This window comes from Brachyhypopomus gauderio, chromosome 6 (assembly GCF_052324685.1).
Source record: "Brachyhypopomus gauderio isolate BG-103 chromosome 6, BGAUD_0.2, whole genome shotgun sequence".
NCBI lineage: Eukaryota > Metazoa > Chordata > Actinopteri > Gymnotiformes > Hypopomidae > Brachyhypopomus > Brachyhypopomus gauderio.
This window is the reverse complement of record NC_135216.1, coordinates 10,051,500-10,073,933: the sequence shown is the minus strand read 5'-3', so window position 1 is coordinate 10,073,933 and position 22,434 is coordinate 10,051,500. Positions and strand designations below refer to the sequence as shown.

At 44.0% G+C, this 22,434-nt stretch overlaps 3 protein-coding genes across 5 annotated transcripts; all 3 read right to left on the bottom strand.

The window, feature by feature from the left end:
• Positions 1–1,303: 1,303 nt before the first annotated feature.
• On the bottom strand, positions 1,304–3,401 carry lrrc69 (leucine rich repeat containing 69). 2 transcript variants are annotated; one of them, XM_077008555.1, is made up of 8 exons: positions 3,199–3,401; positions 2,992–3,118; positions 2,828–2,900; positions 2,523–2,718; positions 2,321–2,392; positions 2,136–2,237; positions 1,851–2,030; positions 1,304–1,612 (listed from the first exon to the last, which is right to left on the bottom strand). In XM_077008555.1, the coding sequence occupies exons 1-8, from the start codon at positions 3,370–3,372 to the stop codon at positions 1,508–1,510; spliced, it is 1,029 nt and encodes a 342-aa protein (XP_076864670.1). In that variant the 5' UTR covers positions 3,373–3,401; the 3' UTR covers positions 1,304–1,507. The 2 variants fall into 2 exon arrangements, with proteins under 2 accessions (XP_076864670.1, XP_076864671.1); XM_077008556.1 differs by lacking the exon at positions 2,992–3,118 and having other exon boundaries at positions 3,339–3,401.
• A 343-nt stretch (positions 3,402–3,744) lies between these two features.
• otud6b (OTU deubiquitinase 6B) lies at positions 3,745–7,294 on the bottom strand. Its single transcript, XM_077008558.1, has 7 exons — positions 7,032–7,294; positions 6,594–6,745; positions 6,357–6,455; positions 5,897–6,209; positions 5,736–5,797; positions 5,517–5,623; positions 3,745–3,889 (listed from the first exon to the last, which is right to left on the bottom strand). Exons 1-7 carry the CDS (start codon positions 7,093–7,095, stop codon positions 3,790–3,792), a joined length of 897 nt encoding a protein of 298 aa, XP_076864673.1. The 5' UTR covers positions 7,096–7,294; the 3' UTR covers positions 3,745–3,789.
• A 1,441-nt stretch (positions 7,295–8,735) lies between these two features.
• Positions 8,736–21,707, bottom strand: zmym4.1 (zinc finger MYM-type containing 4, tandem duplicate 1). Of its 2 annotated transcripts, none has more exons than XM_077008553.1 (28): positions 21,516–21,707; positions 19,746–21,062; positions 19,395–19,508; positions 19,246–19,301; positions 17,382–17,561; positions 17,051–17,126; positions 16,685–16,946; positions 15,921–16,098; positions 15,572–15,784; positions 15,308–15,458; positions 14,997–15,112; positions 14,677–14,886; positions 14,321–14,471; positions 14,055–14,230; positions 13,783–13,945; positions 13,511–13,675; positions 13,367–13,401; positions 13,082–13,226; positions 12,880–12,992; positions 12,551–12,722; positions 11,826–12,011; positions 11,612–11,718; positions 11,285–11,432; positions 10,716–10,867; positions 10,505–10,619; positions 10,128–10,373; positions 9,715–9,865; positions 8,736–9,413 (listed from the first exon to the last, which is right to left on the bottom strand). In XM_077008553.1, the coding sequence occupies exons 2-28, from the start codon at positions 21,049–21,051 to the stop codon at positions 9,200–9,202; spliced, it is 5,301 nt and encodes a 1,766-aa protein (XP_076864668.1). In that variant the 5' UTR covers positions 21,052–21,062; positions 21,516–21,707; the 3' UTR covers positions 8,736–9,199. The 2 variants fall into 2 exon arrangements, with proteins under 2 accessions (XP_076864668.1, XP_076864669.1); XM_077008554.1 differs by having other exon boundaries at positions 17,391–17,561.
• Between the last annotated feature and the right edge of the window lie 727 nt (positions 21,708–22,434).

The following is a 22,434-nucleotide window of genomic DNA, read 5'->3' as shown; positions in this document are numbered from 1 at the left end:
TGTTCCTGTAGGTATTATGTGTGTCCCAATACTTTTGTCCATGTATGTATGTGCAGTATTTCTCAATTACACCTGTGACCGAGGTGCCAGTGTGTGTCTGTGCGTGTGTATAAATGTTTATGGAAGTTAGCCACCTCTTAACATGCACAATTTTTCAGGGACTGTCTATGTCATCGCTGGTCAGTTTCTGTCCACAGGACCACATCTGACCAGTTATTGTTTCCCTAGAAGTGCCACAGCAGTGACGCTGATCATGGTGAATGTGAGCTCGATCAAGCCCTTCAGGCATGGCAGTTTTACTGAGGTTTTATTGTGTATCAGTGTCCCTGCTGGTTGGGTCACCAACTGTGGGCCTATACTACCATTCACACTACATCTGCCAATCTCGTTTCAATAGTTCTTGTGAAATATAATATAACTTTGGTGTAGAGGGAAGGTTTGACATAATATACAACAGCTTAGAAATTACTACAAATGAAAAGATAAAGTTTTAAATATAAAACACTACCCAAGACTGTCTGCCTTAATGGGGGTTTTGTGGAATTCACTTTGTCCATATAACTTCGTTCCAGAATAGCTGCACAATTTGACTGAGGGCTTTATAATAAACCACTGGACCTTATGACTTTTTTTTTTTCACCGGACATCCTCACAGCTGCCATTAGTTTCCTAAGTGCACTTTTCCCTGTACTTCTAAATTGATTGAAACAAAATGTCACAATTATGCCCTGTAGCTCAATCATTAATTATTCATCAATTAGCATTTTTTTTCTCCTTGCCTTTTTCCCCTTCTAAACTGATTTTTCATTCAGTTTGCAGAGATGTATGGTTCCCCTGCTGTTAACCAGTCCAAAGTCATTCGTTTCTGGCTTTGCAATTAAACCTGCTGCATTATTCATCAGGCCCAACTCGAAAGGCCTGCATGGGAAATTAACTCAGAGAAATGAAGTTTTTGCTCAGGTTTGAACAGATGCCACTGGCCTCGGCTGAGGGAAAGGAGAGGGTGCAGTGTGATCAGCAGAGCGTCAAACCAGTCTGTCGACAGGTAAAATACACATGCTGGCAGAAGCTCCTGTAAAATTACTTTTGTACTAAATGTGCTCTTGCACTGTGAAACAGACTAGCGTACTGCAGAAGTGATTAAACAAATGTTTCACACTATAGATCACCGTGCTTATTTTGGGACTAAAACCTATTAATAAATGGTTTATTAAATATACTTCTAAGAGTCAGAAATCATTTGCAGCCTTGATGAAACATTAAAAAGAGAAAAACATTATACTGTTATTGACATTTTCCCCAATGCATTTAATGGATACATTTAACAGCACGTTTAAACTGAAATCAATTAGTGATCAAACACTGCCATCTGGTGATAAATAACCAAATGTAATACACATGCTGACATTTGTGACTAGCAGTGTTTTTAATGTGATGACCACTATAAAAGAAGAAAACATTGCTAAATTTACAAAGAAATGTGGAAGAAAGCACCTCGCTGACATGCTTATATTTTAGCAACACCATAGAAAGAGTGTCCAGCCTTGTTGAAGCAGTAGGAACACAAGAGGACTCGCACTGGAATATTTTGTGATCTTCTCATCCCCATATCCTAGAGAGAGGACAGCAACTTAAAATATATATGCAAGAATGGAAACATATGACAGTTCAACAAGGTCGAACATTCAGTGCCTTTAAAAAGACACTTTTAGGTTGGTGACAAAGAAACAAGGATCTGCATGCTATTACTGTGCACAACATTGAAACCATGCTTCCAAACTCAGCTCAGTAAAAATGGCCACCAGCAGATGGCCGAGTCAGAGGTTAGAGAGACAGAGTCACGCGTGTACCTTTCGGAGGTTGATGAACTGCACACACTCCAGCCAGGTGGTGAGGAAGGGCTGGAGGCAGAGGGCACACCTGTGCCAGTGTGAGAGTGTGCTCTGAAGGTCGGGGTAAAGGGGCAGAGCCCTGAACACCACCGACAACTTATTTAAGACTTCCTTCAGGACAAACCTGGCAGCATGCTCCTACCCAGACAACACAGTCACTAGTGCAACCTGAGCACAAGGTTTCACCTCAGAAACAGGAGCACCATGTACTGTGGTATGCAAAGTGAACATTTAAGTGTATACCTTTAAGGAAAGGACCTCCATCTTTTGAGTAGAGTGCAACAGCTCAAGCTGAACTAAGGTGTTTCCCTCAAAGAACAAGTCTTCCAGGCAAAGAAATTGGAACTGGCGGATTTAAATGGTATTTTAATGGACCATTGTGCCGATATGACTATGGTTGTGGCTATTATACTTTGACAGAGACTTACATCAGCTGGAAACATTGATAGCTGGTTACCAGCAACATCTAAGCGCTTCAGATTTTCCAATCCACGAACACCCTTTTGAAAAGATAAAAGTTGTTCTGATTCACTGCAATAGGTGTACTGACTTATTATGCACCAATTTATAATGTTCTTAGTTATGTTAAATATGTTATTCACTGTGTAGTAGAGACTAACGTGCAACCACCTCTGGTAGGTCTGTGAGGTTGTTTCTTGCTAAGTGCAATTTCCACCATTGCGTTAAATTATACAGCTGCCGAGGGATTTCAGTCAACTTGTTATTGGTCAAATTAATCTCAGTCAACTTCTTGAGTAATCCGATCTCTGCAGGAATCGCTTCTAACTGATTATCTGTAAGACTGATCATTTCCAAATTACGAAGTCTGTAAATCAAAACAGTTGGAGATGGGGTTTGATTGAAAACACATGCATTTTGCATTGCAGTCACATATTTACGTCCAAATCAAAGCTCAAGAGCAAACAATAATTTACCTTTGTATTTCTGAAGGAAGGTCTGTGATTTTGTTGTGATTGAGGTTGAGGATGCTTAGGTATGGTAGACCCTCTGAAATAAATACGTTCCTCAATTTTACTTAATCGCAGTGAACAGACTACATGAATTCACTTTTCTCAGGATAAGTTATAGCCAAACTTACCTAAAACATCTGGAGGCAAACTGGATATTTTATTACCAAACAAATATAGTTTTTTTAGACTATTCAGATGCTTTAGTACAACTGGAATGTCCTCAAAATCATTATTCCCAAGATTAAGTTCTGTCAACTAAAGCAGCAAACAGCCAAATATAAGATTAATGCAAGTGATGAAATCAACGCAAGGTAGAACATGGGCTCTTAACTTACTCGTAGACACTGTAATTCAAGAGGCAGACTAGCAAGGCAGTTGTTGTTTAATTGGAGCACCAAAACACAAGTTAACCTTGAAAACGCCTTAGGAAGCTTATCTATATTTCTGGAGCTTAAATTAATTTTCTTAGCGTTACCTTTCAGTGCCCGTACCACTAACTCGTTTGCCATTTAAACGTATTCAAAAGGTTCTGTATAGACGCATTAGCGTTTCCATAGGAACGTTACATTTCCCCTCAATAAAGTGACCACACTGCCCCCTAGTGGCGCAAAAATAATAAGGGTCTCTACAAAAGGAACGACTGAGATTAAGATTATTAAAACGTAATTATTTTTATTTTAACACAATATCACAATATCAGTTGCTGTGTAGCCTTTTACCCTAGGAAAGCCAACAGGTACAGTATTACTGTTATAATACTGAGGATATTATAACAATAATGAAGACAGTGCTGATAGTTTCTGAATTATGACCCATCGTTACCCTGCAAGTGTCATCACTGCTTGGTCATTATCTGGAAGTTTGTTTTTTGCCACCGCCCAAAACTGAGGCGAGGTCCAGCAGAAACCATCGTCCAGAATGAGTCACTAACTGTCATTAACTCCCTCTTGGTCTTCACTTGCAGCCTCTCGCAGTGTTTCCACAGAGCTGTAGTGTTCCCCCAGACCATAGGCGTGTCTCATGTAACTGAAAGAACAGTCACAAAGGTTAAACACTCTGATGCTATATAGATGTGTATACACATACACACACACACTAGGGCTGCCATGATTAGTCGACTAGTCACGACTATGTCGACTACTAAAATAGTCGACGACTAATTTATTAGTCGATGCGTCGTTTTTTTTCCTCTTCAAACTGCTGCGACAGTTTCCACTGCTGCGTCTGCGTTTCTGTCCTTGACGCACATGCGCAGTAGTGGAAACCGGGGTAGACAGTTGACGACATCCCAGGACGTTATACAGACAGGTTCTGGTATCGTGGCTACCCGGCTACGGAACTCAAAAGTGCGGGATCATTTTCCGTAGTCGGGTTCCGAAACGCGTGCAATATCTGCAAGGCAGAACTTGCCTTCCACGACAGCACAACCGCGATGTACGAGCACCTGAAGCATGTTGTGGCTTATTGTGACAATGATGAAGAGGGACCGTCATCTCTGTAATCTAAATCGCTAGTTAGCTGCTAAAGTTACCATAAACAGAGCGCTAACTTTGTACTTACTTATCGCAGGGTTGCCAACTTTTCAAGATCACTTGGAGTGAGATTTGATCTTTGGGGGGGGGGGGGGGGGGGGGGGGGGGGGTTGTCGCCAGAGCGAACTAGTAACTCATTGAATCATAGATGTGGATCAGAGGTAAATAAACTAGATTTATTTTTCGGCGTGAGAAATCGGATGTGTGGTGTGTGAGCGTGTGAAGACGGTCAAATGCGTGTGTCTCACTCTCAATGCGTGAGAGTTGGCAACCCTGCTTATCGCTGTAAAAGTTAACATTAGTGATGGCGATTTGTTTCATTAGCCTTAGCACGCATTCGTGTATTTTCTGTAACGTCAGTGAGATCAAAACTTTATTTTTGTGAATAACTCCTTAGTTTCAGGTCCCTACCTAATTTGATTTAAATGTAGCGAAGTTTGATGCCAGAGACTAATGAAAGAAAGAAAAACCTAAAAAAAAATTCTTTATCAATGTAGGCCTATTTATTTTTGTGTTTTTTAAGGCAGTGCCTTATCCTTATTTTAATAATTGTTTGTTGCAACAAGCTGCATATTTCATTAAAGGTTTAATGAACTATGATCTTTTATTTTTAGTTATAGCTGAAATCTAATGATGGTTATATAATAGCAGTTGCATTCTAGTGTATGTTTTATATTCAATTAATGTACAATCCGACTAGTCGACTAATCGTAAAAATTAATCGGTGATTAGTCGACTATTAAAATAATCGTTTGTGGCAGCCCTAACACACACACACACACACATACACATATATATATATATATAAATTGTAGTGTAGATTCCAGAGAAAAAGGATATTTTGAATGTGCTGTTTCTCTGGTTCTTCACAATTTTTTATATCTTTACGTACCTCATATACATTACATTACGTATACGTTATACACACACACAAATTAAAGATTGTAGTGTAGATTCCAGAGAAAAGGGATATTTTGAATCTGCTGTTTCTCTGGTTCTTCATAATTTTTTATATCTTTACGTACCTCATATACGTTACATTATGTATACTTTATACACACATACACATACATACATGTTACACACGCACACAGTAAAGTGAGAATAATGAAGATATTTACACGAGAGTTATTGGTGGTTTAGCATATTCTTCACCAATAGTGATAGTAGGTGAATCCGCTTGAATAACTTCTATTGGTAACTGGAGGACATTGGTAAGAGCTCTTAACTACAAAAGAAAATATAAGCAAAACCAATGAATACATATACCAATGAATACATATACCAATGAATACAATGATATAGCAGGCTATAGTAATCATGAAGTCCTAGCAAATTACCTCTAACTGTCCGCCCCACGCTGCTGTTTCTGCAACATCATTGCAGTACTTTTCAAATTCATCTGCACATGGAAAACAGATGTTTAACTGGACATTCAGCCGACAAATTTTCTTTGATTATTTTATGCAGCATGTAGGGGGTAGAGAAGTTTGCAGCTTACCAGCAGTGTACATGTCTCCAGTGTTGGTGTTGGTAAGGAAGGGCAGGAAGTCATCCGCGTGGTTCCTCATATACTGCGCTGTCTGAGCACGAAGCTCTCGGAGCCCGAGGGTGCTGCCACGATCCACCAGCTGGTCCTCCACTGCGCGGTACATGCAGTGACCATCCGAGCAGATCTCACGGATCTGCAGGTGCTTCTCTGCCAGCTTTTGCCTCAGTTTCAGATCCTCCTGGTGCCTAGAGCCCGACAGGTTCTCCACCTCAGCCTCCGCAATGCGAGTCTCTCTCTCCTTCTCCTGGGCTGCCTTCTTGTCCTAGGAAGTTAGCAACCCAACACATAAAACGGTCTCAGGACTGTCAGAGACTCTGAGTTTTAAGATTCAGGGTTGTGATATTTGTGAGCTGATGCCTGTGAAGTATTGCTTCAACTATTTATAGTCTTTTCTCAATGTTCAACTCACCCGTCTCTTCTGCGCCTTAGACACGCGGGCCTGTTTGACGTCTGCCTTTTCTCCACCAGTCAGATCAATGCAATCGACTGCATCTGCAACCTCATCGACCTTGAGATAATTAACCAAACAACTCTTGTATAGTTTCCAAAACATTGCATACAGCCTGAAGAGGACAATATGACATTCTGAGAGAGAATAAGTATAAGAATAAGAGAGAATAAGCCATTGAGGGTTTGTATAGATCACCTGGTCTGCAGGGTGCGAGTTTTGCAGGTCTCGCAGCTCGTTCTCGTGTTTTTGACTGAGCTCTGCTTCTAATTTACCAATGTCTTCAATTAGCTGCTTCCTCCTTTTCTTCTCGTTTTTAGGCACGGAATTTTTCATACTCTGTATTTTAGCTAAAAGGGAGATGAAATTCACATTAGTGTGTTTTAATTCAAACAGAACAACCCACAAAAGTAAACATACATTTGCAAACATTAGATAACGTTAGTAGAGAGGCCAGCTAGCACCTCCTTCATTCAACAGGAGAGCCCAACAAGCTAACTCACTACCTTTTCAATTTCGATCATAAAAACGAGAACAGAACGACCCAACTGTGGACAATATCTATCAGATCAGTACATGTAGTTATCTCACACACACACACACACACACACACACACACTGGCCACACTACACAACCTTGCAGGTCTTTCTTCTCCCTGCGCTGCTGTTTCACCAGCAGTTCCTCCGCCGTGTCCTCCATGCTCACTATCTTCACACAACTCAGGAGCTGCTGTGGATTTGCTACTAAATAGTAAATGCTGTTCCTCCAAAGCTTGGCATTGCCTCGTGTAGAGTAAGAAAAAAATAGAAATGACTTATTAAAAATAAGTCGAAGCTTAATATCAGAATGGTGCCATGCTCAAAAGTGAATGGGTGTGAATTCAGAAACTGTGTAATGACGGCTGCTAAATTAATTTCAAATTAAAAGTCCGTTTAGCGCAAACTGGGACAGATGGATTTGCATTGAATGTTTTATGGACTACTTGTTTCAATTATTGCCTTTTAAATATCAGACTGATACACTGGTATATTTTGTGGTTAAAATAATAATATTGATGATGGCACTGATGATATTGATGTTGTTGATAAATTAGTTTTGCCTGAGAAGGACATGGTTACCTCATGTCCAAAATCAAAGACTCAAAGCAACAGGAAGATGGACATGCAGACCAACCCGAGCTTTGCATGGAACAACATCCTGTTACATAATACTGGTTTCTGCATATTACATAATCAACTGTACTCTTAATATTTGTTTTGGAATTTCTGGTGCTGAGTATCTGTCTATACTGTTAAACAAAATTAACACAAGTAAAATGTCCTTCAATTATATATAAGGATAGAAAACCAAGTGCATCCTCAGCCTATCACTCGTCTGAGTGAAAATCAGACATGAAAGAACCCAATACTTTATCTTAACCTTCTGACCAATAAAACCTTTAAGCAGACATGAACTGACAGCTGTGCAAAATGAAATGATATTCAGATTATAACATTTCAGTTTTGTTTCTTTCAAACAGCATTCTGAACTGTTTGGATATTGCCAAAAAAAGAAAGATATTAAAAATATTACTTGCTACTGACAAGAAGGTATGAGTAGAGGTCAACTAGAATAAACTGCATGTTTACTTTTTGTGGAAGTATATATTTTTTATATCTGCACTGCGGAAACTGGACTCAGGAGCCTGCAGCCCAATACTGGCCATGGATGTTTATATGCTAGATTATTCAAAACAGTGTCAAGCTATATCTACAAACCAATAAAAGTTGGACAAAATAACTTTGTGGTTGTGTTATGGACAAAGAACACACCCGTCCACAGCGCAGTGTCAAACCCACGAGCCCAACCTGACAGAGCGCTGGGGAAAACTCACACAGCTCATTACCTTCCTTTCTCTTCAGTGCTGTAACTCCACTATTTAAAACTTGTATCAGCATCTTAAATGTAGTTTCCCAAATTTGGGATTAATAAAGCTATTCATTCATTAAATAATTTATAAACATCTTATTCACTTTATGAATGAGTAAAATGCTTCACAAATTGTGTTTTGTGATTCACAAAAGCTTTTTATAAAAAAAAAAAAAAAAAAAACATTAAAAAATGAAAAAAGAATAAAAAATAACACAGGCTCAAATGAACATCTGATCATATGAGATCAATGCATGTGAAGTTGTTCCAGTGTGAAGGTCAGGTTTTTGTAATTGCCATTCCAAACATTCACCGCACACCCTCAGAAAAAAAAGGGCAGAAGTTTGAAGCTAACAGGCACCATCTCCTTTAGTGTTGCATAAAATCCTGGCAAATGAATAAATCACAATAAGGAGGAATTAACACAAATGTGTAACGGAGAAGATTTATACTAGTCAGCAGCTGTTTTTTTGTAGTCATTGAGATTTTTTTGACCTTTACACAAACTAACATTTTTTTTAACCCAAGACGTTCTATGCTACAGATATAAAGACATAAAAGGGAAAATGAGAACAACGCACAACAGAAATAATTTACAGGACCATTCTGATGTAACGGTTGTGCACAAGTTTTTGGGTCCAACTGTCCGAGTCCAGTATCCTGTAGGAACCACTGCTGTATCACTGCTGTGTTATCTCACCTAGGACATAATGCAATATACATTTTCCATTCCACACCCAGCAGGACGCACTGAAAGATCACCTACTCAGTGTATTAAAATGAGAACCATTCCCAGGGCACCAACTATATATCCTACTGGGAGATCACAGTTAGGTTCTCTACTGTTCAAGTCCTTAACGTGTATGACTCCTACACCCGGGCGTGTGCTGGCCCTTCAGTCAGAGTCGGTGGCGTTGTCCGAGTCGAACGTGGCAGGGGTCTTCTCCGTCTCCAGGTGCAGCTCTCGGACGGTGAGGATGCGTGTCAGCATGCTGTCCAGACTCTCGTCGTCCAGCGCCGTGGCGGAGAACCACAGGGGACTGTTGGGTGCGCACGAGCGTTCGGGACGCAGGTAGAAGACGTTGGTGCGTTGCTTCACAGTGGCCGAGCTGAGGGCAGGGACAAGAAGAGGCCGACGCTAATTTCAAAGTCTCACTCTGTCAAGAAAGTGGCATCCAAACACAAACCAGGAACTAGGGGTATCCCGTCTTATCTACAAAAGATCCATGAGGCTGCAGGGCTTTCATCATGAGCAGCAGATTAACAAGGAATAACAAATGGGTCTCTCTTTTTGGTTAAAACTCCCTGCCAGTCTAGCCCTTTGCAGACGGGACTGGACACCCTCCAAGGCATCCAAGTTGGAAGCAGTCACTGCATGCCTGACAGGCTGAGATGATGTCATGGGCCTACCATTTGGAGAGGTAGAACTCGTAGAGCCTCACGGGGCAGCGAAGAGGGTTCTCCGCGTTCTCCTGCATCTCCAACACCACGTCGTCCTCCTCCGCCTCCTCGTCTTCCCCCCTCTTCCGCTTGGCCGGAACTCCGTCAGAGTCTGAACCAGCTAGAAAACACGAAGCACCCAGGGGTGAACAGGTGCAACAGCACAGACACACTAAAGCCAGTTTTTTTTGCTTCCAAGGCAAACACTTAGTTTCGTTCGCCAAACAGTTTCATTCGCCAAAGATGATGCAAGGGTGCGATATCTTTGCTCCATCATGGCAGTTCCTTTGGGGATTTTCCAGATGAGACGTTGGCAATCAAGCCTATTCGAAGCAGAAATAAGATTAGCGTGGTTAAGAACGAGGGGCGGACGAGTCGCTCACCCGCACTTGTGTCTTCTTTGGGCACGGGCGGGTAGAAGCGGAGGCAGGCCACCTTGGCACCGTTGTGGGTGCGTGTGCAGCGCATGACGTGGGCGAAGGAGAGACGGAGGTGCTGCGCAATCGTGCGGAAGCAGAAGAGCTTGGTGCAGAAGTAGAGCAGAGTGTTGAGCAGCACGCTGGGGGAGAAGGCACCCAGCTGCTTACACTCCCACAGGTACTCCTCCTTCACCCGAGAGTGCACGTAGCCTACACACACACACACACACACACGGACACACATTTACTCATACATCCTGAATTTAAAAACTACAATCCACATGGAATTGCTCTTCGAGCTTAACCATAGATTGAGGCACAAAAAAAAGCTTGTGTCTCACCACTGGGCAGTATAGTTGGTTTCCAGCCTTTGAGTATGCTGGTTATGTTTTGACTGAATTTAGTGTAAAACAAGTCCGCAAAAATGTTCTCCATTCTGTTATTTTCAAAGAGGTGCTGTATAAAAAGAAGGGGGGGGGGGGGGGGGGGGGGTCATTACCACACATATGCTGCCTTGTGTTCCGGTAAAGCAGCTGTAACTTCAGCTCCTACCTGCTGGATGCCCAAGCAGAGGTAATAGAGGCTGTCTGGACCGTACTCTTCTCCGTTAGGACGGCGAACTTCGCTGAGGAACTTGCAGAGGCCGTAGCTCAGCTCAGCGGTGCTGCACTGCAGTGGATCCTCTTTGAGCTTCATGCTGCGGGCTGGGTCACCACAGCAGAGGAAGAATGAGCACAGCCAGGACTTAACGCCATCGCTACATTCGCAGGAAAAAACTGGCTAATTTCACAAACCTAGCTTTTCAAAAATATTTCTACACAGCTAGGGTAGTAACCTGGTCTCACCAGGCTTTGACCTGTTTTCACAGCAACAGAAAAAGCGATGAGCTCTGACATTTTATTTGTTCTGTTCAGATAAGGCACATATCCATAAAAAAAGCAGGGCAATGTGGGGAAATTTTCACAAAAAATGTGATATTCCATGTGAAAACGCAGATTTAACAGTCCATGAATTTATTAAGGCCCTAAATATAAGGTACAACACGAAGTGGTGAAACAGACAAATTAATTGTAGAATGCACCCATGCGCTAAGACCAGAGGTCTGAAAATGACAGACTCACAGCCCCACTTAGGCATCTCCATGTTGGGCTGGCTGTTCCTCCAACAGATCCAGCTCCTCCATGCCTGGACACCATACTCCTTGTGGAGCTTGGAGGCGTCGGGAGAAGCAGCCCCAGCCAGCGGTGGAGCCGGTTCACGCTTGCGGGCCTGCGGTCAAACACACCAGACCCTGATCTCTCACAGTCAAGTATCTCAATCTGCAAGAATAAACTATAGGAATATGCCCACTAGATCGGTTATTATGTGCTATAGGAATTAAAGCAGCAAACCCTAGCCGTCTATCGTTTAAGAGAGCATTTGGATGCTTGGTGAAGGCCGTTTCGTACTCGTTTCTTCTGGGGTAAGCCATCGCGACCTCTCCTGCGTGGTCTCAATCGGGTACTTGTCGGAGTTTTCTCATTTTTGGCCTGCTGCTCCTCGAGCTCAAAGCACTCTGCCAATCATGAGGTCAAGCATGAGTAATCTGGTAATGGTTGAGGGAATATACCTCAACGGATGCTCACTATGCTACAGGAGACGAGTGAGAACAGATGCTCTTACCAATTGGAAAATCTGCCTCCAGGTCCATCTGTGGGGGTGGGGTGGGGCTGGGGGACGGGTTGGAGGGGGGCGGTCTCTCGGGCTCTGAGACACGCCCCCCTCGTGCGTCACTCGAGACTTCATCCGAGCTGAGGTGACTGGACAAGGCTTCCAGATCAAAATCTTCAATGAAGTTATCAGTTTGGTCTGAGGAACAAGACAGGTGCTATGCATTAAACACACTAGATGTAAACCAAAGAAGCTGAAAACATCACCAACAGCTCTTTTGCGTACTTCACAACTGCTGAATTGCTGAATTAATGTTTAGTACCTTCACCCAGATTTAAGAGCTTATTTAGGAGTCATGCAAAGTCTTGCATTTAAACTTTTCACAGCATTTTACAGTTCACAACTTACACCAGTGACAGGAAAGCAAACAAAAATGCAATATCTTGAAAAGAATAAACGCATATGCTATTCAAAACATTTTGGTATAAAATGCTTACATTTCCAGCAGTTAGAAGGCCTTCAAAAACATCTAGACTGAATGGAAATAACTATTGTTTCCATGCTTTTCAAAAATAAATAAATAAATAAAATAAATATCAGAACATAAACTAAAACAGAACATCAAGTTTTGAGAGTGTTTGAATTGTTTAAGTATACAGTTGATTTCATCAGACAGTCTGTTATTGTTTATTGGAAAGTAATGTTATTACATGCTCTGTTCCTACACATCAGATTACCTCCATGGGAGACAGCTTGCTCTCTTTCATTGTCCTCTGCCACCATCTCAGCCATCATGATCAGATCGGCCTCCAACGGGTTGTCTGGGATCTTCTCCTTGATCTTCTGAATGGTCTCCACAATTCGTTCAGCGCTGTCCAGGGTTGTGGGCAAGAACATGGGCACCGGCACCTACGAGGCCAGAAAGACGGGGTGCTCAGTGTTCTTTAGGTGGAGCTGGTGGAGAGGCACTCCGTAGATGGAAGTTGTGTGTGTGGGTGTGTGTGTGTGCATCCACATCGTGTCTGAATAAGGTCCAGTGACCAGATATGAAGAGGAAGCAGCTCACCGGTATAGGAAGTCCTACCCCAACTGGCGTGTACTGTGAGTAGAGGTGCATAGGTACAGGCACGAATATTGGTACAGGTACGGGTAACACTATGACCTTTGGTGCGGTTTCATCTGTGGGCAAAAATGTATCAATGAGAATCATTAGTACTGTGAGCGTGTGTTGCGTGTGTTGTTTTTACAAAGTGATGTGATTTCAGTACCCGTTTGAGTGGTGGTGTCGGACGCGTTGGGCTTGCAGGATGTACCCTTGTTCTGGTTCAGGGGTTTACACAGTAGAGCTTTGTTCTTCAGGATTCTGGGGGGGGGAGCTGGAGGGGGCTTTGCAGCGTCCGTCTGTGTGCTGGCCTACAAAGGACACATTACTGCTCACAAAAAAACATCTCGCCAGCTCCTCAAAATCAGTACACTACCGATTTAACACTCCCCGATCAAAGCCACGGCTCACGGCTTTCATTCACGCAGAGGGATGCACTGTGTACACTCACATGTCCCATGACCTTCGCACCGGCAGGGACGGTTCCTGAAACGAAGGAAAGACTTCATGAGAAGACCCCGCAAAGACAGACTCGCGTGCAGAGTGCTGATGCAATTGTTGGTGGACACCCCCCCCCCGGAGGAAGAGGCAGTACCTTGCAAGGCTGTATTTCCCGTCACAAGAGGCTGACCGTTGGTGGGGTTGGACAAAGATATGACGTTGGCGATGACGGGCGTGGCGTCTTTCGGCCCCGGGGGCGCGGGGGCCGCGTTGCTGTTGGAGGACGCAGCAGGGGTGGCGGGCGCTATGGGCACCGGCCCTACGGAGATTCAGACAGGGGGGGGGGGGGGGGGGGGGTTGAGAAAAGGAGCAACGGCAGAGGGCAGATGACAAAATGGCTGCTGGGACGGCGCTTCTTGGTCTCACCCTGTGTAAGCGGGGCCATGGGGACACTGTGGCCAGCTTCACTGCCCTGCGTGCTGCAGAAGTACATGAGACACTGCAGGTTGCAGAAGTGCTTCATCTCGCCGAGCCACTTCACCGACTCCAGCATCTGCCTGGTGCGCTTGCACGTGCTGCACTTCGCCACCTGCCCACCGGGGGGCGCGTGAAGGGAGACACGTCGACGTTAACACACGTCGACGTTAACGTATTATTTTAAAAGGGAAGAAGAAAGCAAGATCTTTTTGAAGTATTACCTCACAGAACAACAGAGTGTACTGCGACAAACATTCGTTCCCGCAGAACTCCTCCTTTTTGCCACCGAAGACGCTGGTGACCACGAACTGGGAGGTGCCGCTGCAGTAGAGACAGCTGCGACAGTGCTGCTTCCCCCAGCGCTTGGCCAGGTCGTGCTTGTAGAGGAGCTTGCAACCTGTGAAGGAGCAACAGATGTTTGGGCCCCGAGGACATCCGAGACGACTGGGCGCTACAGCAGAGCCATCACGGAGCGAGAGGGGCTTACCCTCACTGCAGAAAGAGCAGTTCACGTTGTTGATCGTCTTCACCTCCTTCACCACCTTGTCGATTTTGCAGTACACGCACTGTGCCATAATGTAGTTTGCCCGCCTGAACTCGTCGATACAGGCCTTGTCACAGAACAGGTACATCTTTCCCTGCGAGATCATATACAAGTCCACAACCCAGGACGGAAACGATTATTCTTCGTTCCGTAAATGTCTGGAAAACTCTTTCAGGGTGTAAAACAAACAAATAAACAAACAAACAAACAAACAAACAAACAAACAAACAAAACACCAGGCTTTCAGATTTCATTCAATACGTCTGAAGACAGAGCACGGAGCTTGGAAGGGGGGAAACCTTAAAGTCCAGCAGCTCCGGCTTGCGGAAGAAGGAACGCTGGCACTGGACGCAGGGGACCTTGGTCACGGCCGGGACGTTGAGCGCCCCAGAGGCTTTGGACTCCCCAGGGACGGGTTTGGGGGGGGCCGTCTTCGGAGGAGCCACAGCCACGGTGAGCGAAGGTGCCACGTTGAGCTGGTTTTGAGAGTTCGATTTGTTGAAGGAGTCCTAAAGCGAGAGGGACACGAACGTGATCCAAAGAGGACAGACAGAACGCGTGGGGCCCACGCAGCAGGACATGCTGGAGATAACTAAAGCCTTGTGTCCTTTGGGGTTACCTGGAAGGCCACCACGCAGGAAAAGCAGCAGAAGTTTCGGATGGTGCCATCAGACATGGCCAGGTGGTACTGAGGCACTTGAACCTGCTTACAGTTGTTACATTCCAGAGTAGCGCCTAAGTGTGGGTGAGGAAGAGTGTAAAAAAAGACAATTCAGCAAAAGGAAAGCAGAGAACCAATGTGAGTCTGAAAATCTTAACAGCATATACATATTTTTTTCTTTGTGCTAGATCTTCATCTATCCAACGTGGACTCCATCCACCCAGATACCCAATGACATTACACGCAATAAGAAAAGAAGGAAGAGCCACCTGAGGAGCTGACTGTCTGCACTTTGTGTGCAGTCACACATGCGGAGGAACAGAAGAGCTCCTTGCAGGCCTCCAGGTTCACGTTCTCCACCATCTCCATGATGGGACGATAAGACCGGCACATTGTGCAAGGAACGGGCTTCGTATACTTCTGCAATAGAAAAATATCGTACCTCGCAAAATATTCGATATTTGCACTGCATACATCTCTATCCGTCTTTCTGGTTAGATGTTACCCGTGATGGTGCACAGGTGGTGGTTTACCTTTTTAAAGGAAGTGACGCAGTACTGGCCGCAAAACCTTTTAACGGTGCCCTCTAACAGCAGAGTGGGGCACTGCGACTCTCCTTTGTAGCAGTAGCCACCGCAGTGGACACAGCAGTTCATGGTCAGCTTATTGGAGGCCCTGAACTGGTTGAAGCAGGTGTCACTGCACAGCTTATGGACGCTGCCCATGAAGTTGACCTCGTGTTTCATCTAGGAAAGGAGACGGAGGAGCTTTAAGACGAGACTCGCAACACAGACCTCCCCCACAGGGCATCTGCACAGAGGCTTCTGGGATTGGCATGCAGAGATGGTGACTCTTCCTACACGTGATCCAGAGCGCACTTACAGTGCAGGCCTTTTGGCACGTGCTGCATTTGATAGTTTTCTGGTCGGCCTTGAGCACGGAGTTGGCTCCGTCCCTCTTGTAGTTAAACGCGCTGAGGCACTTCTGACTACAGAAGTCCTTCACTGCACCCGCCGAGTCCACTGGGGCGATGATCACATCCTTTGGGTTGGCGATCTCCCTGTGTAGGTGTGAAGAGTGAAGAAGCCAAGCTCAGATAAATGGTTGCGTAAAAACCTATAACTGCAAAAGGCTCTTCAGCTTTACACTTATAGCCTATTTATATTAAAATTTATTTACATTTTGCTTAAAAATGTAATAATTTTGGCCAAAACCTTAGGGAACCTTAGAGATCTGCTATACACACTTGAATGTACAAATATCTTGTTCTAGCAGTTCCGGCTCCATAAATCAAAGACAAACATTTATTTATAATTATTAGCCCTTATCCAAAATAAATATTTGAATATGAAACCCATATGCTGCTCCCCTTCCCTGCAGCAATTTGTCCTTTAAAAACACTGAGACTGATTGGACTTGACACTGATTTGAAGAAAAAAATATATATATATATGTTTCCATGCTTTTCATTTAAAAAAAAAACAAAAAGAAAGAAAACAAACCAGTCTCGAGAAAACAAACCAGTTTTAAAAGAGAGTCTGATGAAACACTCTGCACTTGACCAGTGTAGACAAGAGGGTGTCATTACTTGTTGCAAACATGCCACGTCGTCTCCAAACAGCTTCCCTGGAGGCACTCGCACTCACTTGAGGCAGTAGTGGCAGGTCTTCTTGGCCAGAGGCTTGACCAGCAGCTGGGTGGTGGTACTGCTGCAGAGGCAGTGAGGAGAGCAGTACAGCTGGTGACAGCCCTTCCGCTGGAACGCCGTCTGGCCCTTCAGGAGCACTTTCTTACAGCCCGAGCACACGACGCACAGAGCCCCGACAGGGGCCATGGGGGGGGCGACAGGCGAGGAGTTGGAGGACACCTTCGCTGAGGGGGCCAGGCCTACAGATCCTGAGCTGGACCCTGGGGGACAGAGAGAACGTAGCAGCCGAAGGGGACGACAAGCTTGAATAGACAAAACACCCAACGGTACATGAGCTGGAAATGACGGCTCCTCGTTTTCGCACCTATAGGTGCAGGGTTTCCCCCGACAGAGAAAACCGCGCTGATCTTAATCTCGTCTGAAGCCTTCTGGGCAAATTCCTGCAATCCCAATTAAAAAACAATATGTCAGCAAAATAAAGACAATACACAGAATTTGAATCTCATCTAGAGTGCGTCTTTGAGAAAAGAGAAAAAAAACGTGCATATTATATATATATATATATATATATATATATATATATATATATATATATATATATATATATATATATATATATATATTACACATAACTGCATATTCACCTACAAACTCACATTACTAGTACTAGTGTGAGCTGAGAATGGGGAACATACCAAACTCACTTCAGTCGTGTCTGGTTCATCCTTCACCTGCCCTGCCGGAGCATGAGGTACCAGAGCTCTCTCATATTCCTCATCCATAGGTTCATCCTTGATCTTCACTGAAGGCAAGCCAGAGACCAGGAGGCCAGTTTTCCTTTCAGCCTCAGCCACAGACTGAACTTGATGCACTGTCTGCAGTACGAATGTTTTAATTATAAAACATGCACATACAGTGGGGAAAATAAGTATTTAGTCAGTCACCAATTGTGCAAGTTCTCCCACTTAAAAAGATGAGAGAGGCCGGTAATTGACATCATAGGTAGACCTCAACTATGAGAGACAAAATGTGAAAAAAAATTGAGAAAATCATTTTGTCTGACTTTTAAAGAATTTATTTGCAAATAATGGTGGAAAATAAGTATTTGGTCAATAACAAAAGTTCATCTCAATACTTTGTTGTATATCCTCTGTTGGCAATGACAGAGGTCAAACGTTTTCTGCAAGTCTTCACAAGGTTGGCACACACTGTTGCTGGTATGTTGGCCCATTCCTCCATGCAGATCTCCTCTAGAGCAGTGATGTTTTGGGGCTGTCGGCGGGCAACACGGACTTTTAACTCCCTCCAAAAGGTTTTCGATGGGGTTGAGATCACGAGACTGGCTAGGCCACTTCAGGACTTTGAAATGTTTCTTACGAAGCCACTCCTTTGTTGCCCTGGCAGTGTGCTTGGGATCATTATCATGCTGAAAGACCCAGACACGTTTCATCTTCCTTGTCCTTGCTGATGGAAGGAGGTTTGCACCCAAAATCTCACAATACATGGCCCCATTCATTCTTTCATGTACACGGACCAGTCGTCTTGGTCCCTTTGCAGAGAAACAGCCCCAAAGCATGATGTTGCCACCCCCATGCTTCACAGTTGGTATGGTGTTCTTTGGATGCAACTCAGCATTCACTGTCCTCCAAACACGACGAGTTGTGTTTTTACCAAATAGTTCTACTTTGGTTTCATCTGACCATATGACATTCTCCCAATACTCTTCTGGAACATCCAAATGCTCTCTAGCAAACTTCAGACGTGCCTGGATATGGACTGGCTTAAGCAGGGGGACACGTCTGACACTGCAAGATCTGAGTCCCTGGCGTCGTAGTGTGTTGCTGATGGTAGCCTTTGTAACGTTGGTCCCAGCTTTCTGCAGGTCATTCACTAGATCCCCCCTTGTGGTTCTGGGATTTTTCCTCACCGTTCTTGTGATCATTTTGACCCCACGGGCTGAGATCTTGCGTGGAGCCCCAGATCGAGGGAGATTAGTAGTGGTCTTGTAGGTCTTCCATTTTCTGATTATTGCTCCCACAGTAGATTTATTCACACCAAGCTGCTTGCTTATTGCAGATTCAGTCTTCCCAGCCTGGTGCAGGTCTACAATTCGGTTTCTGGTGTCCTCCGACAGCTCTTTCGTCTTCACCATAGTGGAGTTTGGAGTGTGACTGTTTGAGGTTGTGGGCAGGTGTCTTTTATACTGTTAATGACTTCAAACAGGTGCCATTAATACAGGTGATGAGTGGGGGAAAGAGGAGCCTCTTAAAAAAAGAAGTTACAGGTCTGTGACAGCCAGAAATCTTGCTTGTTTGTAGGTGACCAAATACTTATTTTCCACCATTATTTGCAAATAATTTCTTTAAAAGTCAGACAAAATGATTTTCTCAAATTTTTTTTCACATTTTGTCTCTCATAGTTGAGGTCTACCTATGATGTCAATTACAGGCCTCTCATCTTTTTAAGTGGGAGAACTTGCACAATTGGTGACTGACTAAATACTTATTTTCCCCACTGTACCTGCTGGACTTAAAAGGCTTATGCAGACAGAACGCTCACCTTCTGTAGAGGGAGGTCTGCCAGCCCCTCCTTTGACTCTTCACATATCTTGTTTTCTATTGAACAAGCACAATTTAGATGACCTTATGACTTCAGTTGCTCACAAACAGAGAACGCTTTCAAAGTACATGAAAAATGTGTTATCTTACCTGATCCATCTGATTGGTCAGAATGAGGCATGTCTTTAGAAGGCTGATCAGTGCTGTTTGTGGGTTTCAACTCAGGTGTCACCTCTTCAAATGGGCTTTCGCCTTTGACAGAAACTTAAAAAATGGGAAAACAAATGAATAAAATCACAGGAAAACCTGAGAGGGTATTTTTATGGGTGCTAAAACCATGTTTTATATGACTTTAGTCAACGACACCTGAAAGCATGAGACTTTCTAATAAATAACCAGTGCATACACTATGAAGTTTACCTCTGATGCACTGATTAGTGTCTTTTGGAAAAGACTGTTCACATACACAGAGACCACAATAGGATGTAATAAGTCACACACCGATCTTTAGGCCATTGACAAACTGTTGCTCATCATCATCTTCCTGCATCTTCTCTTCTGTTTGGTCTACATCCATTGGAGTCACGGCAGAACCTTCACCCTGTGGGACCTCCATCGTACTATTAACAGTCTCCTCTAAACAACCTTGTTTCTTCTCATGTTCCTGCTCTTCCTCGTGCACGTCTCCTGCTTGTGACTCCTCGTCCTCCTCCGACTTCTCCTGCTCCATTTCTTCAGCTTCATCGTCCTCCTCTTTCTGTGTTTTCTCACACTCCTCTAATGTGCACTGCTCCACTTCAGGATTCACCTTTTCGGTTTGGTTCTCTGCTTGTTCACCACGTTCCTCTTTTGGAACGCTCCGTTCCTGTTCACACGTTTCCTCCACAGAACCTCCGTCTGCTTCTGGTGGGACAACAAGTGCTGGTTCTCCCTCTTTCTCCTCCGGACTGTCTTCTTCCTGATCCATGATCTCATCTGGATTTTTGTCCTCCGGATTTTGCCCAGTGTTTTCCTTCTCCAACTCTCCGTCTCGCTCTTGCCTACTGGCCAAATCTTCATCCCTCATCTCTTCTGGACACTTCTCCAGTTCCTCATCCTGACTTTCTTTACATTTTTCCTCTACCACATTACCCTCTAGTTCTTTGTCTTCACACTGATTATCGCCCACACTACATTTGTCAGTCTCCTGATCATTCTCAGCATTTTCCATCTCTACCTCCTTGTCTTCTGTCTGCCGGAGGGTCAAATCCTGATTCCCCATCATCTCAGTTTTCTTCTCCTCTTCATCCTGCTGAATATTACTCTGCTCTGTTGTGTTTTTAGGATATTCAAACTCTCTCTGCTCCTTTTCATTTTCCTCATCCTCCCTTCGCTTTCTGTCTCGGTCTTGCTGCGTTGTCTCCTCACATCCAAGCATCCCGCCTGCCTCTTCCTGAATCATCTGATGTTCCTTCTCTTCCACAGATTCTTTTATTTCCCCGTCTACTTCTTTAGTTTCCTCCCATTCATCATCACATTTCTTGCTCTCCAGTTGGCTCTCCTGACGTCCGACGTCTGGTTCATTCTCCTTCTCCTCATTCTGAATACCTTCCATCAGGTTCTCATTCAATTCAGATTGTGCTAATGCTGCCTGCATGGTGCACGACCTCTCCGTGTTCTCTTGGATGGGGGAGACTTTTATATTCAACGTGCCATTAGTGTAACTTATTGAATCCCCACTGGGCTGGTCAACAGAATTCTCCCCCACTTGTAAGGTGGTCTCCATTTGTGTGTTTGCTTCTTCTTGAGACTTAAGGGAGTCAGACATCTCTTAAAAATCTGAAAAAAACATAAATAAACATTTGAACATCCCATTTTTTGCATTTCTACCCAATTAACAATGCCACTCCACAACCTACTCTGGTTCTGTGTTGCAGAAGAGAGCATTTTACACGACTTTAAACATGGTTTCTGTATAGTAGACGTGAATTAAAAGCTAAGAAACAAGCGAGCCAAGCCAGTGAGTGGCAGCTCCAGTAGCTATAGTACCATGCATGCTGCAGGATAAATAGGAGCTATGTAAGAAACATTTAGACCTTAAACACCTCTCTCGTCTTCACATCCCCCCGAACACTTACTTGTCTTTCTCCGTACTCTCTAAAGTAAATAACCCTGTTGTGTTGTGTTGGTGTGGGTCGCTCTGCTGCGATGCTGTTAGCTCTGCAGCTAACCACACACTGTAAACAACACGCGGAGCAGTCAACAGCCCAACTACTTTAATACTTTACTTACCCAAGAACGCCAAGACCCTACAGTTAACGAGCGGTCACGTAAAACGACCCATGCACACCTGTTGCAAATATATTAGCGTTCACCAGTATGCAAAAAAAATAAGAGTTACCATACGTAACGCAAGTAGTCTAGTCTATAGGTAGGCAGCTAGCTAGCTAACTCCCGCTAGCTAAATCACTTCCGAGCGCTGCGCGCTCCCACGGCAGCTAAACGCACAAGGCCGCGGCGGCTGCCCCCTACAGGCGGACATGGGAATTGCTCTGTGCGAGAAATGTGACCAAAAGCAGCGCTCCTTAGAAGTACTGCCACTTAGGGATGCCTCTTGTTGACCTCTTCACCTCTCTTGAATTAAACCTGGTACATGTTGATCCTATAAAGGTTCATGGCATGGTGGGATAATTCAGTATTCATTAGCATTCCCTTAAATGAATTTACTGAAAAACGTGTTCATACATAAATTCAAATAAAGAAGTTTTTAGTCTATTTCAAGTAGGCCTTGACCATGTCATCCATAAAACCCTCATCAACAATGTGCTGAAGGATGTGGAGCTGTGTGGGGGCTGCAGTAGGTAAATGCCGGCTGGGAAGATTTGTTGCGGTTATAAACCTCAAACCTGTAACCATTGACTAATGTTGCACTCAACTCTGGCCGTTCTATCGGTAAAAGGGAGTTTGGAAACACTTGGGGCCCTTGTCCCATAATATAACTAAACCATGGCGACGTCCTTGCTCAGGAGTGCACTTGAAATATGAAAATCGAACTAGATCAATCTGTTCGCTTTCATTAAGCTTATAAGCTTTATACTATTTTCAAATGTATGAATTTATTTTTTGTATCCTGAGGGCTTTCATGATCTCACATTTCTTTTAAAGGTAGACAAAAAATCATGCATTATTATTATTTATAATATATAAAATA